This window comes from Ctenopharyngodon idella, chromosome 9 (assembly GCF_019924925.1).
Source record: "Ctenopharyngodon idella isolate HZGC_01 chromosome 9, HZGC01, whole genome shotgun sequence".
Lineage (NCBI taxonomy): Eukaryota > Metazoa > Chordata > Actinopteri > Cypriniformes > Xenocyprididae > Ctenopharyngodon > Ctenopharyngodon idella.
Window position 1 is genome coordinate 33,130,063 of NC_067228.1, and position 17,051 is coordinate 33,147,113.

The 17,051-nt window shown below is 36.7% G+C and overlaps 2 protein-coding genes across 5 annotated transcripts in view; both read right to left on the bottom strand.

Annotated features, from left to right (window-relative positions):
* atf2 (activating transcription factor 2) overlaps positions 1–11,487 on the bottom strand; it is a 31,770-nt gene extending 20,283 nt beyond the window's left edge. Inside the window, exons 1-7 of one of the 3 annotated variants that reach the window (XM_051906440.1) lie at positions 11,370–11,487; positions 10,511–10,580; positions 10,274–10,370; positions 10,068–10,186; positions 8,418–8,543; positions 6,714–6,892; positions 5,061–5,175 (exon numbers count right to left, since the gene is read on the bottom strand). In XM_051906440.1, the coding sequence (XP_051762400.1) occupies positions 5,061–5,175; positions 6,714–6,892; positions 8,418–8,543; positions 10,068–10,186; positions 10,274–10,370; positions 10,511–10,558 (684 nt within the window). In that variant the 5' untranslated portion in view covers positions 10,559–10,580; positions 11,370–11,487. Of the gene's footprint in view, positions 1–5,060; positions 5,176–6,713; positions 6,893–8,417; positions 8,544–10,067; positions 10,187–10,273; positions 10,371–10,510; positions 10,581–10,907; positions 10,930–11,064; positions 11,294–11,369 lie in introns of those variants that run through there. The other 2 variants (XM_051906441.1, XM_051906439.1) reach the window with 2 other exon arrangements.
* Positions 11,488–12,153: 666 nt separating this feature from the next.
* On the bottom strand, positions 12,154–16,382 carry atp5mc3a (ATP synthase membrane subunit c locus 3a). 2 transcript variants are annotated; one of them, XM_051906505.1, is made up of 5 exons: positions 16,288–16,382; positions 16,023–16,093; positions 14,868–14,942; positions 13,925–14,115; positions 12,154–12,752 (listed from the first exon to the last, which is right to left on the bottom strand). In XM_051906505.1, exons 2-5 carry the CDS (start codon positions 16,059–16,061, stop codon positions 12,638–12,640), a joined length of 420 nt encoding a protein of 139 aa, XP_051762465.1. In that variant the 5' UTR covers positions 16,062–16,093; positions 16,288–16,382; the 3' UTR covers positions 12,154–12,637. The 2 variants fall into 2 exon arrangements, with proteins under 2 accessions (XP_051762465.1, XP_051762466.1); XM_051906506.1 differs by having other exon boundaries at positions 16,182–16,297.
* Between the last annotated feature and the right edge of the window lie 669 nt (positions 16,383–17,051).

A 17,051-nucleotide genomic window follows, 5' to 3' on the forward strand; every position in this document is an offset into this window, starting at 1 on the left:
GCCTCTTCTCAATATTATTAACTCGTCTTTATCTCTAGGTCACGTTCCAAGACCGTTCAAGTTAGCAGTTATTAAGCCTCTCATTAAGAAACCACAATTAGATCCAAATGTATTGGCAAATTACAGACCCATTTCAAATCTTCCATTTATATCGAAAATATTAGAAAAAGTGGTGTCGGTCCAGTTGTGCTCCTTCCTGCAAAAATATGCTATCTATGAAAAATTTCAGTCAGGATTCAGGTCTCATCATAGCACAGAAACTGCGCTCGTTAAAATTACAAATGACTTACTTCTAGCTTCTGACCAAGGCTGTATCTCAATACTAGTGTTACTTGATCTCAGTGCTGCGTTCGACACTATAGATCATAAAATACTCCTAGATCGACTACAGAATTACATTGGTATCCAGGGACAGGCATTACGGTGGTTTAGGTCGTATCTATCAGACCGTCACAATTTTGTTTATTTAAACGGGGAAAAATCTAAGATAACATTAGTAAATTATGGAGTGCCTCAAGGATCTGTGTTAGGCCCTCTGCTATTTTCAATATACATGCTGCCACTTGGTAATATTATAAGAAGACATGGAATTAGTTTCCACTGCTATGCCGATGATACTCAATTATATATTTCAACACAACCAGATGAAAACTCTAAATTATCCAATCTGACAGAGTGTGTTAAAGAAGTAAAACATTGGATGACTAGTAATTTTCGTCTATTAAATTCAGATAAGACTGAAGTATTACTTATTGGGCCAAAAACCTGTACACAGAATCTCTCAGACTACAATTTGCATTTAGAAGGATGTACTGTTACTCCATCCTCGACAGTTAAAGACCTGGGTGTTATATTAGACAGCAACTTGTCCTTTGAAAATCATATTTCATATGTTACAAAAACAGCCTTCTTCCACCTCAGAAACATTGCTAAGATACGGAATATGTTATCTGTTTCAGATGCAGAAAAGTTAGTTCATGCTTTCATGACGTCTAGACTAGATTACTGTAATGCATTACTAGCTGGTTGTCCTGCTTCCTCAATAAACAAGCTACAATTGGTACAAAATGCAGCTGCTAGAGTTCTTACCAGGTCAAAAAAATATGATCATATAACACCAATTTTATCATCTCTTCACTGGTTACCTATTAAGTTCCGTATCGATTATAAAGTACTGCTAATGACCTATAAGGCTCTAAGTGGTTTAGCTCCTGTGTACTTAACCGACCTTTTATCGCCCTACAATCCTTCACGCTCTTTAAGATCACAAAACTCTGGACTTCTGGTTGTACCTAGGATAGCTAAGTCCTCTAAAGGAGGGAGAGTGTTTTCACATTTGGCTCCTAAACTCTGGAATAGCCTTCCTGATAATGTTCGGGGCTCAGACTCGCTCACCCAGTTTAAATCTAGATTAAAGACACATCTCTTCAGCCAAGCATTCACATAATCCATCTCATATCAGATCAATTGCACATGACTATCTTTGCTTAATGTTATGAACAGCAGCTATGCTAATTATTCTCCATTTGCTTTTCTGTTTTACCTCGGGACGCCCGTCCCGAGGTGACTAGAGAGTACATCAGTTTCAGTTTGGATCCAGCCTCTTAAGAAGACCTCAGATGACTAAAACTTTGGAAGAGACGGCGCCAACTCCTGCGATGACTTCAGAAGATGCAACATCTGGATCAACACGCACATTCACATTCTATAAATCCTAATTATTGTTAATATGTAATTCATTTTTCCAGGAGCTCTTTGCTTCTACCTCCAATTACATTGCTAACAGTGATTGTATGTTAATCGCCTAAATTATTACATTATTAGCTAACTGCAGTCTCCAAATTGTAATGTTGACATGCATTCTCTGTAAAGCTGCTTTGAAACGATATGTATCGTGAAAAGCGCTATACAAATAAATGTGAATTGAATTGAATTGTTCAGATTAGCAGAGGTGTAAACTTTAAATAAGTGTTGAAATAAAAAGACTCGGAAAATATAAATGACTATACTTACAATAAATTGACAAAACAACTTCCTAACTTTATATTAGTTATCCTTGCTGATTGTAGAGAAAAAAAAAAAACATACAAACAAAACGTTCAACTGGTTGAGTTAGTCATTGGTCTGAATCGTTCAGAACTAACTACATCACTAAACTGCCTCAGATGAGTCACTAGCTGGTTATCATGTTTGTAAATAAATGTTAAAAATGCAGTTAACAAAACTATTTTTATTCCATTAATTTAAATGGTTAATCTAAATAAAAACCATAAACATAAATCTTAACATAAAAAGGGTCCCTGAGTCTCCAACTAAAAAACAAATCCCGTAGAAAACACTGTACTATGGCATAAGGGAAAACATTTTCTTTGTTTGTTTGTTTCTTTCCCATCCCTCTCCTTTCCTCCTGATGAAAGCCTACGGGACATAATCATATGCTGCTCAGTGTTCCAATCACACACACACACACACACACACAACACACACACACACAACACACACACACACACACACACACACAGTTTTAACTGCCCCAGACACGTGTGTATGAGTGATAATGTGTCTCTGCATAAATTACAGCACTCCTCACTGGCTGACGTCATGTAAGAGGCACAGTGTCCTTCATAAGAGCTAGCATCCTCCAACACACACTTATACACATTCAACGCACTGGAACCATGTTTAAAAGAGGTTACAAGACTTTCCAGCACATTTTGTTTCTCCATGATGGATTTGTGGGACTGTTTACATCTGGTCAGGGCACAGACAGCTTGTAGTAACATGCGTCTCAAATGTGTCTCCTGTGACCACTTGTGATTTGAAAGGGAGGGTTTTTAAAAAGAGGAAAACATTTAAAGCTGAACACTCTTATTTTAGTCAAGCTTCTGTGACCTGCGTGTGTAACTGGATCATCTGAGATGGATGATATTAGCAGGTATAAACGGGGCTGTAGATCACACCAGTCCTCACAGGTGTGTAAGAGTGACAAATAGTGGTCAGGACACACTTATTACACTCATCTACTACATCATAGTTCTGCGGCACTCGAACACAAAGGAGATGACCTTAAAATGTCTAATTAGACAAATAAAATATTTCTGCCCTCTACAGGCATTTTGGACTTAAAACAAAAATGCAGTTCCAAAACCTACTGATTTGCCTACTTAAAGTGCCCCTATTATTCTATTTTAAAGGTTCGTAATTTAGATTTGAGGACTCCTACAACATGCATCCAATGTCAAAATACACTTTAATTTTCTCATAACATACACTGCACATTCACCTAATTTCTCACAGAGTCTGAAATCGGTTCATTTGAAGATTCAAGTTTCTCTAAACCCCTCCTTTCCGACAGCCTGCTCTGCTCTGATTGGTCAATCAGCCAAATCTGTTGTGATTGGTCGACCGCTTACAGCTCGTGTAAGAAATTAAACGCCCATTACCATATCTGAATTTCAGCTCCGGATCTTCCTCAGCACTTGATACACAGTGATACAAACAGTAACACTGGCTTTGGTTTTACTGTATCATTTCCAGTGCGAGTCTCATCCTTTGGAAGTGCAGCAAAGTGGATTTGCAGCGGAGAAAACAGCAAAACAACGAACAACATTGCTGTCAAATGTTGTTTCATGAAACAGTTTAGTATTTTCCACCCTTTCTCTGACCCTTAGATTTAAAGACATATTATCGTACAAGATATTAAAGAGTTCACTGTATTATGAAAACACTGTAACTTTCAGAAATCTCAACTTCCTGTCCAGTTCAAAAACAGCATTTACTGAAACTTAGGTGGCAACATTAACATGCATCAAGCCTGGCTGTGTGTAGCACCTGCAGCTCTGCAGAGCCTTCCGAAAAAAAAATTAGGAAAGAGTGGCTGAAATGTGTTTTTAACAAAGTCTCAAAGATGATTTCAGTCTGATCTTAACAGCACTTCTTGTTGTTATCGGGGGTTGGCCATTATGTTAACGAGCTCATGTTTGTAATGTCAAAACCATGACAACTTTTGAAAGACCAAATTTATAATGTCAAAGCAGTGACAATTTTTATATAGTTACAGAGGAACAGATCGGGAAAGGACCTCAAGTTGGGTCTTATTGCGCTATACAAATTCATCAAGAGAACTACAAATAGCTCAGTACATCTACCTGATCTGCAAGCTTGGAGAGAGTAAGCTGCCATCAAACTAATAAAAGAATGTCTCAGAAAGATCAGCCCCTTCACAGTCTTTAGGGATGTCATGGTGAGGAAATTTTCACACGGTATATAAACTTGTGACAACAACGGTATTGAACGCACGCTCACTTTTACTTTCTCTTTCGAATTCGCAATCATGCATAGACTAAATGTGTATAGGGAGCGGTGGTACTGACCGCACATTTTACAAGATATTTGATATCTGTTGTGCACCAAATCCTCCGCCAATCTCTTCTTACTCTCATCACGTGATCAGTGAAATCTGACTTCTGCTGCGACTCTGCAGCTTGTGCTGTGTGGAGCAGAGCAGATGCTTTCAGTTTATAACTGTAGTGTCCGTTGTCCAAATGAACTAAATGTTTTTATTTTACAGCTGAACACCATGTAACACTGATTACTGCAGCAAGCCTAACAGTCTTTTCTAATTCAATCATAGTATTGCTAAGAAGAAAAGTTACTAAACTATATGCCAGAGCGAATCTCACAAGGCTATGCCTCCAGCACAATGTCAATTTCTGAATGACCCATTTTTGTTGCTTAGCTTTCACAAATGTGAAACTTTTGTGTCTGTGTGGGCTGCATGGGAATGGAGCTATGAGTTGTGAATGTTAGGCTATGTCTACATCAAAATCTTTAATTTCAAAAAAGCAAGGAAACCCCTGTTTACCACACTATGATCCCTTTAAAAAAGTGGAACACATTGTTGTTTCATGGTCATTACTGATTTAATGAAGTAAAACAGGGGTGCCCAATCCTGTTCCTGATCTTCCTACCTGCAGAGTTTAGATCCAACCCTGATCACCCCTGATGTAAAATGATTGTACAGGAGCTTTTTAAGAGGAGTGCGTGTGTGGGACACTCACAGGAATGGCAGTGGGTATGTGAACACTGGAGCTGGCGATGGTGGCTGGAATGGCGACTGGCATTGTCTGACCGTTAGGCAGCTGCAGTAGAACCGGAAACGTGCCGGACACCGGACTGAAGACAGAGACAGAGAAATGGGGGAAAAGAAACAAAATTAATATCAAACATAACATTAACATAACTGTAATATAGAGTGTATAAATAAGCTACAAAGACAAGCTACACAGCATCATGCTTTAAAGTCAACATGAAACAGCATTTGAATGGTATTTTACTGTACGTAATGTGACATTTTTCTGAGTGAAACAAGATATTCAATGAAGGTAAATGCGATGGGACATAGTTTTAGATTTTTACTATTGTTGCTGTAACTTTATATATTAACATTAAACAGTATTAAATATAATTTTCTATAATACTTTAAATTACATAAAAGCCTATTGGCAAGATTTAATAAAAGGTTACATTACCTACAACAGTAGAGCTGCATAATTCTGAATAAATTGAGAATCACGATTTTTTTGTTTAAAATAGAGATCACGATTGTCCCAAGATTCTGAACGACTAAACAAAATGACATTAACAGTAACATAGTACTTTTTGATATATACCATGTTAACATAACATAACAGTAATTTACTAGAGGTTCTGACAAAATGTTAATTGCTGCAGCCTATTTAAATATATATATAATTAATCTGAATTAGCCTAATTATTTTTTTAATCCGTTTGAATGAATGATTCAATGACTCATAAATATTTCACTTGTTTCATTACTGGATGAATCAGCATTTTTGAACGAATCTCGAATTAATGATTCAATGACAAAAATACCTTTTTTAACAGTCACTTGTTTGCCACCTACTGGTGTAACGACGTAATGATACAATCTTTATTTGAAGGTGTGGTTGAAAAGACTGTTTGTGAAGCTGTTTCACATCTATATATGACAACGGCTCTCTCTGGCTCAGCGGCAGCACCAACGCAGATCTGAATGTTCGCTGTGATCGTACTTTTCTAAGGTTTAATAGACATAGCCGAATCTCTGTCATTTAGGAATAAGATCGCATAGGCGTTCGAATCGTGATTGTGATCTTTTAAAAATTAATTGTGCAGCTCTATACAACAGTAGCTAAAACAATGGCAACACAGCTAATTGGCTTTTGGTTAAAATGAACCACATTATTACTGAGTGACTACAGGGTAAAAGGAAAGCTCCGGGGTGGAGCAAGTTATTACATTTTAATTAAATATTATAAATGCAAACATTTTTTTTTCCTTTGTGATGAATCATGCACAAAAACACCACAAAAGTGTATTACAGCAAATAGAGTCAAATGTTTTGAGTCCATGTTGACTTTAAGTGATTAAGTATTGTACATAAAACACAACAGTAAGAATTGTCTGATCAACTGGTGCGTGAAACAAAACAAAAGGCTCAAATAAAACCTGTCTGATGGTCGAGCACTTATCAAATCTATGATGTGAAAGTAAAAGGCACATGGATCATTCACAAGCAACTGAAACTAAATCATAAATTCTCCAAATAAATGAGTGACCAAAATGAAACACCGAATGAGGCGTAAAAGGAGAAAATGATGCCAAACTAGGAGAGAAGCAGAAAAAATAAGTAACGTTGAGAAGTTACTTACACTATCGGTCTACTAGAGGATGGGACCTGGGTTATAACAGAGCTAGATGTTGGAGATGGGAGAGCTTGCTGAATAACAACACCAGCCTCAGAGCTGGCCAGTAGTACATTGGGGACTTGGAGGGAGGCAGGACGGACTATAGTGGATGGAGGCAGAGAGGTCGGCTGCAAAGAAACCTCCTGGAAACACCACACGAGAGCCAAGCTGCATCAAAACTACACTTCTGACTGTCCATCACTGGTCTGATACTGTTTCTGACTGAGCTAGTAGCCTTTACACCACAGGTAGCACATGCATGATTCATCTATGAATTAAAGAGAACATAATTTGTTGTGCCTTAGAGTTGAATGACAGAACATTTAGAGACAGCTGAAAAGAGTCAAGAAAAAATGACTGTATTGCGATATACACTACTGTTCAAAGGTTTGGTGTTGTAAGATTTTTTTTAGTGCTTTTGAAAGAAGTCTCTTATGCTCACCAAGGCTGCATTTGTTTGATCAATAATACAGTAAAAACTGTAATAATGTGAAATATTATTACAATTTAAGTTTTCTACTGTAATATATGGTAAAGTGTAATTTATTCCTGTGATCAAAGCTCAGTTTTCAGCATTATTACTCCAGTCTTCAGTGTCACATGATCCTTCAGAAATCATTCTAATATGCTGATTTGCTGCTCAAGAAACATTTCTGATTATTATCAATGTTGAGTTGCTTAAAGGGATAGTTCATCATTTTTTGTAACATTAAAATGTCTTTTGCTTTTGATCAATTTATTCCATCTGTGCAGAATAAAAGCTTCTTTTATTCGGCGGCAAGGATGTTTTTTATTTAGGTCTTCCAAATAATAAGACTGTACTGACCCCAAACTTTTAAATGGAAGTGTAACAAGAAAAAAAGGTTACACTTTATTTTGTTGTCCGTGTTACAGTGTAATTATACACTTAAATACTGGAGTAATAATAATTAACAACATGTACTCACTATAGGGTTAGGGTTGTGATTAGGGTTAGTTGCATGTAATTATACATAATTTATAGTTATTACTACAGTAACTACATGTAACGTGTAACAAGGACACCGTAAATAAAGTGTTACCGAAATAAGTGCCATCCTCTGGTGTTATAAAACATTCTCAGCATTTAGAGAGTTCACATTAGAGCTGAAGAGTAAAAATATGCTTCTAAGTGAAATTTCATTATTATAGAAGATATAGCTTCAATTTTAAAGTCAGAATCAGCATATTTGCTGAATTAAGAAGGAAGGAAGTTCCATCTTTCTCACACACTCTGTTCAACAAAGATTTTTTTCATAGATGGTTCAACACTGAACTTTTTGTAGCACTATGAAGACATGTATTTTCATCTAAAACCAAGGAACTCCAGGACAAGCTAAATCAAACGGCAAACACCTTTCAGGGTAAAATGAGGGGAGAAGACGGCCACATGAATCTGGACTGCTAACACAAAGGTTGTAGGTTCAATCCCAGGTAGGGGAGACCCAGGAACCAAGGATTATTGACAACACAATTCTGCACAATATGAGTCTAGGATCCTGTAGGGTGGCCTGTTCTTGCAATAATTTGCTTTGCATTGAAAAATGCCTACTAAATGACAAGCACTAAGTAAGAATCATCTAAAATAAGTCCTAGCCATTCCTGCAAGTACTTATGTAGCTCTCTGCATGGCAGAGCCCTGTGTCTCACCTTGTCATCAGTGGTGGTAGACTCAGGGTGCGGAAGAGGACTGTCTCGGTGGGACACGACAGGTGTGTGCTCCTCTATCTTGTTTCGAACAACAGGAGTCGCAAGGGGAGACAAGTCCAGAGGCAACTGCAATAACCACACATACATCAAAGTTGCATTCAAGTCACAAAATCTGATAGGAATTTTAAAATGCTAGATTAAATTACTTTCATAAGTTACATTTTGATGGAAGATCATAAATGATGAATCATGCACAGTAAGACATATCTTTAAGACTTTTGCTACAGTGCCTATGAAACCCTCCTGCACCGACACTACTGTTCAAAAGTTTGGGGTCAGTAAGATTTTTAACACTTTTATTCAGCAAGAACACATCAGTTTTATCAAAAGTGACAGTAAAGACATTTACAATGTTACAAAAGATTTCTATTTCAGATAAATGTTGTTCTTTTGAACTTTCTATTCATCAAAGAATGCTGAAAATAAGTGTATTATGGTTTCTACGAAAATATGAAGCAGCACAACTGTTTTCAACATTGATAACAGTAGAAATGCTTTTTTCTTTTTTATGAAATTCAGCATATTAGAATGAGGATCATGTGACACTGAAGAAGACTAGAGTAATGATGCTGTAAATTCAGCTTTGCCATCAAAGAAATAAATAGCATTTTAAAATATATTCTAAAGTTATTTTAACCCCTTAACTGTCACCGTCCCGCTAGCTGGACGACTGGCCCTGTTTTTATTTATTACCTTTTTTTTGTATCACATATTTTAGTAATCATCATATATTAGGTATCACTGGAAAGCTTAAAAACTCAGAATTCATCCTTTGAAAACCGTTTTAAAATTGGACATTGCGTTACCATGGAAACGGTACTTTAAATCCTTTTAGCGGGCTCGCCCCCCCCCCCCACTACTTTATAGTCAAAACTTTTCTAATCTTGACAAAACACATATCATCGGAAAGGTCCGAACCTCAAGCTTCCATGTTTGGCATCTATTTTGTGATAGAAGTGATATTTGGACAGAAATTTATTAATTTGTTACAGGAGAATGCATCAAAAAAATTTCAATGGAATGTGGGTGACACCCGGTGGATATTTTTGGTACAACGCCTAAACAAAATCTCATGGGAACTTCAATTTTTGTGATATCAGCTTCAAATTTGGAACAAAACTTGGTTAGACATATGGCTTTGATTTTATATCAATTTTAGAATAAAAATTATTTTGTAAAATATATATTTTATATAAAATAAAATAAATTTAGTACAGTATATTTGATTTACAATAAATTTAAACTTCTATAACTTTATATAACTATAACTTATCAACAATCTGCTGAGTGTCTTCTTTAAAACAAGACCAAACTTAGGTCTATATTCCAAAGCTTTCTTGAATTACAACGATTTAAGTTTGGATAGTGCATTTTCACGTCTATGCTCAAAAAGGGGGGTGACAGTTAAGGGGTTAAATTGTAATAATTTTGCACAATACTGTTTTTACTGTATTTTTGATCAAATAAATGCAGCCTTGGTGAGCATAAAATACTTATTTAAAAAAAAAAATCTAACTGACCCCAAACTTTTAAATGACAGTGTATTTGCAAAATGATCACATAAATTGCAGAAAAAACTGGCATCTTTACCTTTTTGATGTCATCCTCTGTGGCCTTCTTAAAGTCATGCTCAAACGGGCTGGTGAGCTCGTTAAACAGCCCGACCTCCTCGCAGTTCTTCAGGAAGCGGGTCGGTGTCGGTGTCTGGTCTGCAACAGCAGCCAATAAAGCCGTAAACTCATGAAGAATAATAGTTTGTGTTTGTTATTTTTCATTGTGATGATCAGGTGACTCACCAGCGATGATGACGCTCTCATTGCGTGCTGGACCAAATCTCAGGGTCATCTCATGCTTGTGTTTATGCACCGCCAGGTGGTCTTCATTTGTGAATCGCTGTTGCAGACAGACAGTCAGTCAGGCGCAAAGCATAAATAGTAATGTGAAAAAGAAAATGGACAGCAAGCATGTAACTTAATTGCAGTGTTTATTTAAATATCTGTTAGTGCTTTAAGTGTGTAAAAGTGATCACATGCCTGTCCGCATCCAGGAGCAGTGCAGAGGAACGGTTTATCATCACTCATATTCACAGCTTCAGTCTGCCACCTGATAACATGGGGGGGGAAAGTCAAATCAAACTTACACCTTTTCATTTGTCAACAACATAATGATTTAAAGTCAGACCTAAGAACAAAAACACATGACCGATATATCAATCAGCATTAATCCATAACCATGAGCAACAATGAGAATTATTCTGCACTACTGTTACTGAATTGCGTTGTGTCAAACCAAACTGTCACAGCAGGTTTGACAGGACACAGATAAGGATTTTATAAGATTAAATGTAGAATGACAGGCATCATGCATCACTTAATACTTAAATACTTGACATTGGTGTCTATGTGTTTATTAAACCCCTCAATCACTCACATGAAATAGTGAAATGTGCTCTAATGGTCAGGCTGATGCTCAGTCTGATAACAGCACAACCTATTGTCACATTCTGCTTTAAGTTCTTCTAAATATCACTGCATTTCTGTATTATCGCAAAGCTAAACTCAAAGCGTCCGTGTCTTTAACCACAAACCTGCATTTATTTAGTGTATCTCCAGCGACGCCGGGACTGTATCAACACTAAAAACACATTGTTTACATCAGTCTCAGTAGGCTAATCAATGCTCAGCCTCATCTCTCATTCACTTCAATGGGACCTCAGCTAGCTGTTAGCATGCGTCGCCATATTAATAACAAAGAAACACCGACAAGCTGTGAACATGTCATAAAGCTGCGTCTTTATTGTGTTACATATTCAGACTATTCTACCAGCCATGCGAAAGCTAGTTAAAAGGGCGTGTCTGTTTATAAATAGTGTGCATTGATGCGCTTACTCACCCGCAGGCTGAACCCTGAAGAGCCAAAGCCCACTTATACCACCTCTCGCGAGAATTAGGAACTCCGTTAAACCCCAGAAGACATCTGTGCAGACTCTCGCGAGACGTAGGTACTACTTTCGCCCCAGAGCCAAGCCCTTTAAACTCTAATCTCGCGATAAATGTGTGCTCTGCTGACCCCTTTAGAGCGAAAGCACATTGACACCTAATCTCGCGAGTGATGAGCTCTCCTTTGGAGAATCCTTTTTCTTTAATTTAAACTCGTTCTAAATCAGATTTAACACTTGATTTTGTAACGTAATGCAAAATATTTATGCATAAGCAAAAACAGTAATACAAGATCCCATTATTAATGTTAGCCAATGCATTAACAATGAGCGATACATTTGTTAAAGGTTTTATTATTAATCTCTGTTAACGTTAGTTAATAAAATAAGTTAATAAAATACAAATATTAATTGGTAATCAGGTCCATTAAATATTAATACATATATCATTTGATCTTAATGTATTAGCAAATGTTGAAATTAATAAGATTAATAAATGCTTTGTAAGTATTTTTCATTGTTAGTTCATGTTAACTAATGGAAACTTATCTTAAAGTATTACTGCAAAACCTTACGTTTCACAGTAGTTCTCTTCACAAAGTTAGGCAGATCTTTAGAGTTTTATGTACTGTCCAACACAAAAAGTTGCATAACTTGGTTTTTGGTAACGTATACTGTACTTCACTTGAAAAAAGGCTTATGACTAAAAAAAGTAAAAATGAGACACACACCACAAAGTTACGGTAAACTGTGATCTGAATTTATTTAATGCAATTTACAAATGCAATTGAGGTTTTTAATTGGCTTTTAACCAATTGCTATAAATTTACAGTCATACTATCAACCAGCAATTTAACCCCTGAAAACATCTGAGTGGACCCTTACAGTCTATACACACACACACACACACACACACACACACTCACACACTTTCCCTATTCCGATGTACACAAAGTGCTATCAGGTTGTTTATTTCCATGGTGAAGTTCAGGTGGATGTTCCAGTAGCACCGATGGAGCTGTTGCCGTTCTCATTTAATGGGCAGGAACATGATTTGGGGGTTAAATAGTTAAACAATATTTAATTGTTACATGATTTCTTTTAACAGAGTGGACTTGATACTTTTTTTCTCCCGCAGAGACCAACAGCAGACATTTTGGTAGCAACGGCAAAAATATGTAGTCATAACTGCACTAAGTGTGTTTACATAACTAGCAGATTTTTACATGGCGAACAGAATCAGGAAAGCAACCATCAAACAGAAGAGCCCCATGGCTTCAGACAGAGCAAAACCCAGGATGGCGTAAGAAAAGAGCTGCTGCTTTAGAGATGGGTTCCTGCAACAAACAACAAAACAGCACTTTACTAGAAATTACATGCGCAGACATTTGCAAACATTGACAAAAGTTTATTTATTTATTTTTTTTTTTTAAACTAGCTAGGTTTCCATCCAAAGTTGCAAATTTAACGTATGCACAAAATTAGAATAATCACATAAAACATTTGCGAATAAAACACTGTTTCCATCCCCATGAGTTCAAGAGAACAAAATTGTCACTTCCTGGGAAATTGGCGCAAAATATCTGTAATAAAAACTGAAGTCATGGCAAACAGGGAAGCCACGGTGGCTCTTTTTTCCTTCATCATAAATGAGTTGTGTCTCAGAGTGCACAGACGAAACAATAATTGCTGTCATGTTTTCTTGTGCTCAGATGCTGGTGTTTGTGAACACAATTGGTGTAAGATGCTTCTGAGAGGGAATTAAACCAAATCATTCTGATGACAGATTTTGTCTTTGTCTCAGGCATTTCAGAACAAAAAAAAAAAAAAAAAAAAACAACATTTGAGATGCTGCGATGTGATTGGTCCACTGGTTAGTCCAGTTATCCAATCACAGCCTCTGCTGAGGCAAAGTCACTTGATTTTTTTTGTTGCCAAAACACCTTGTTTCCATCATAGTTTATTTGCATGTATTATATTAAAAAAAAAAAAAATGATCTTGACTTGTTTTTAAAAAGAAATTAATACTTTTATTCAGCAAGGATACAATAACTATTCAAAGTGGCAGTAAAAACTTCTAAATGATACAAAAAATTTCAATTTCAAATAAATGCTGTTCATTTGAACTCTTTTGGGGGAAAAAAAAGAAAGTATGACGGTTTCTACAAAAACATGAAGCAGCACAATGGTTTTCAACATATTCATACAATATTCATAAATGTTTCTTAAACAGCAAATCATCATTAGAATGATTTCTGAAGGATCATGTGACACTGAAAACTGGAGTAATGATGCTGAAAATTCAACTTTGATAGGAATAAATTACATTTTACCATATATTCACATAGAAGACAGTTATTTTAAATCGTAATAATATTTCACATTATTACCATTTTTACTGTATTTTTGATCAAATAAATGCAGCCTTGGCTAGGCAGAAAAAAAAAAAAAATCTTGCTAACCCTAAACTTCTGATCGGTAGTGTATGAGACTGTGAAACACATCTGACCTGGCATATCCGATGATAAGGCTACCGAACACTGTTCCGATTCCGGCACCGGATCCAGCCACTCCCACGGTGGCAGCTCCCGCTCCAATGAACTTAGCGGCGGTGTCAATGTCGCGGCTCACAGCGCTGGTCTGGAAGCTTCTGAGGGCCATCTGAGTGAAGGGCGACTGAGGAAGGACAGCAGCACTGACCTACAAGTGCAAGACAGGACTTACTTGACCTCTACACGACCCTAGTGTGTTCAGCCTGCCACCTACTGTCCCTTAACAGCAACAGAGCTAAAACATGGTGTCAGCTCCAATATGACAAGCAATCACACTTCTGACCAGAAGGAATAATTACTAACTTTATGAGGAGCAGGCAAGTATGACAATTATTTTAAATACCATAAAGGGGTTAGTTCACCCAAAAATAAACATTCTGTCTTCATTCATTCCAGACCTATGAGACTTTGGTTAATCTTCAAAACACAAATGAAGATATTTTTTTTGAAAGCTGAGAGGTTTCTATCCCTCCACTGAAAGTCCAGGAAACCAAAACTTACAAGATCCAAAAAGGTCATAAAGGCGTTGTAAAATGAATATGAATCAAGTGGTTTAATCTAAGTCTTGAGAACAGATATGATCACTTCATATGATAAACAGATTTATTTAGGCTTAACCAAAGACTCATGGGCTTGGGATGACAAGAAGGAGAGTAAATGACAGAATTTTCATTTTTGCACAAACTATTCCTTTAACACGCTTGCAGTGGATCAGAAGAGCTCTTTATCAACAAATCAAGTTGATAAGGTTATATTATATCTTTTGTCTTATTCTGACTCTGATGCCTTGTTCATCAACGTCATTTTATCTACAAAGAATGACCTTCAAGCCTGCAAATGAAGGGTTACCATAAATTAAAGGAGATAAATTGAGAGCCAAAAGTCAGGATTGACAGTCACCTCTGGTTTGACCTCTGGTCTGGAGAGTACAGCAGCAGAAACCGGCCTGTACAGGGACCTGGAGCCCGCACGCACCTAAAACACACAAAAACACATGGACTCTTATTAGAATAGAATATAAGGAACAGTACTGAACAGTTTTCTGAAAGGCATTTATGCTGGGAAAAGCCAGTTTCAAAAGTTATGGCTCAAGGTTCACCACAAGAAATGTGTGCATTCAACGCTGACTATTTTAAAGCACCTTTATGATGATGATGCATTCATTAGGAGTATTAAAGGGATAGTTAAAAAAATGAAAATTCTGTCATCATTTACTCACCCTGAAGTTGTTCCAAACCTGTATGAGTTTCTTTCTTCTGTTGAATACAAAAGATATTGGTAACCAGACAGTTGATGGTCATTGGCTACCATCTACTGTTCGATTACCAACATTCTTCAAAATATCTTTTGTGTTCAACAGACAAAAGAAACTCATACAGGTTTGGAACAACTTCAGGGTGAGTAAATGATGACAATTTTCATTTTTGGGTGAACTATCCCTTTAAATAGTCTTCATATAGAACAGATCCATTATAAGTGTATACTGAAGAGATGCCAGTACCAACAAACTATTAGACTGGCCTGGTAACTTAATGTTATAGGTCCAGTCCCCACAAGAGGCCATCCGTGAAGAATAAACATTGTGCCCTTGATAAAGACAACCTTAACCTGGGGTTACTCCAGGGGGACTGCCACTGAAATACCTCACTCTGGTTACTTTGGAGGAAATCAACAAATAAAAATGAACAAAACATTTGAAGTGACAACTGACATCTTAATCACTGCATGCAGTTACTGCAAGAAATACCAGACTAGGTGGAATAACCACTTTCGCTAATACAAAAGGCAGACCAGAATAGTGTCTTTTAACTAGCACAGCGTTTAACCTTATCTTCTTAAGCGTTTTGCGAACTCAAAACTTTGACACTGAAGCAAAAGGTCAAAGGTAAACTATAACAGCGCGTGACGTTTTACGTTAACCCTTTTAAATCCGTCTATGAACGAATGAATGAATTACTGACGTCAAGTTCAAACTGCAGGCCGAGCAGCAGCGCTTTCATTAACAAAAGACAGTTAAACACAGTAACACGGTTTTGTGAAGTTAACAGCACTCACCAGGGCGGGTGTGGAGACGAACTTTGCGCAGGTGAACATTTTGAAATGTGATTTTGAGCGGCCCGGGACTTCTGCAAAGACAAAATATAAGGTCAGAGAAGATTTATATGAAGAGCTTTAGAAATACGGCTGTCGTACGCAACAAATAAGTCTCCTAACAATATCCCAATCAATCCCGCAGCTCTGTGTTCACACAGACGGAGGATGAAGGATGGATGAAGATTTATCTATTTGAAATGAACGCTGTCGTCCCTATTCCACTCACCGAAGGCAGAGGTCGTACCACTGGTTGTACTGCGTCTGCGCACCACTGACTCTGCGTAACGACCCGGATGTTAGTGTGACGTCAACGCAAGGTCGTTGCTTTCGAGCTTTATTGGAAAGAGCTCAGAGACAATTCACAATGCCACAGAAATCCAATTGTTTACATAATTATTTTGACGTTATCATAAATACACCAATATAATATGGATCCACTAACTTTAATTGCATTTTTGTTTAAAGATCGAAAGCAGCCTTAGAGCTTGTCATACAGTGAAAGATTTATTTATATATTAAAAAAAACGTAGGCTACATAAATTTTGGAATTTAAATATATAACAGAAAGACATAAAGTACAAGCACACAAAAAGAAAAATATGCAAAACGAAATCAATAATAATCCTATAGGACATTCTCATTCTCAAAATGTTTGAGCTGAATGTAAGTGGGTATTGCATTTGAGGTTACTTGACTGCCTATAATAAAACATAACATGAGTAACTGTTTAAAGATAAAAACTTATTTTACATCATAACTATGACCAGTGACAGAACAGACAGACATGAACTGCTCTTTTAATTCTTTCAAATAGCCTAAATAATATAAAATTGCGTAAATTATTATTGAAATGACCGAAGTATTTAAAGGCAGAAGGTTACGTTAAAACATACATTTGAACATTACAAACCCAATATTGTTTTATATAGAATTGTTCTATACAGTATTTAATGCAATTACATCTGAAGTAACTGTAATTAAATTACAGAA

Coding starts and splice junctions, on each gene's coding strand:
- atp5mc3a (XM_051906505.1), bottom strand. CDS start 16,061: ATGTTCACCTGCGCAAAGTTCGTCTCCACACCCGCCCTG. Junction 14,943..16,022: donor TCGTCTCCACACCCGCCCTG/GTGAGTGCTGTT, acceptor TGTGTGTTTTAG/GTGCGTGCGGGCTCCAGGTC. Junction 12,753..13,924: donor CTTATCATCGGATATGCCAG/GTCAGATGTGTT, acceptor TGTTTGTTGCAG/GAACCCATCTCTAAAGCAGC.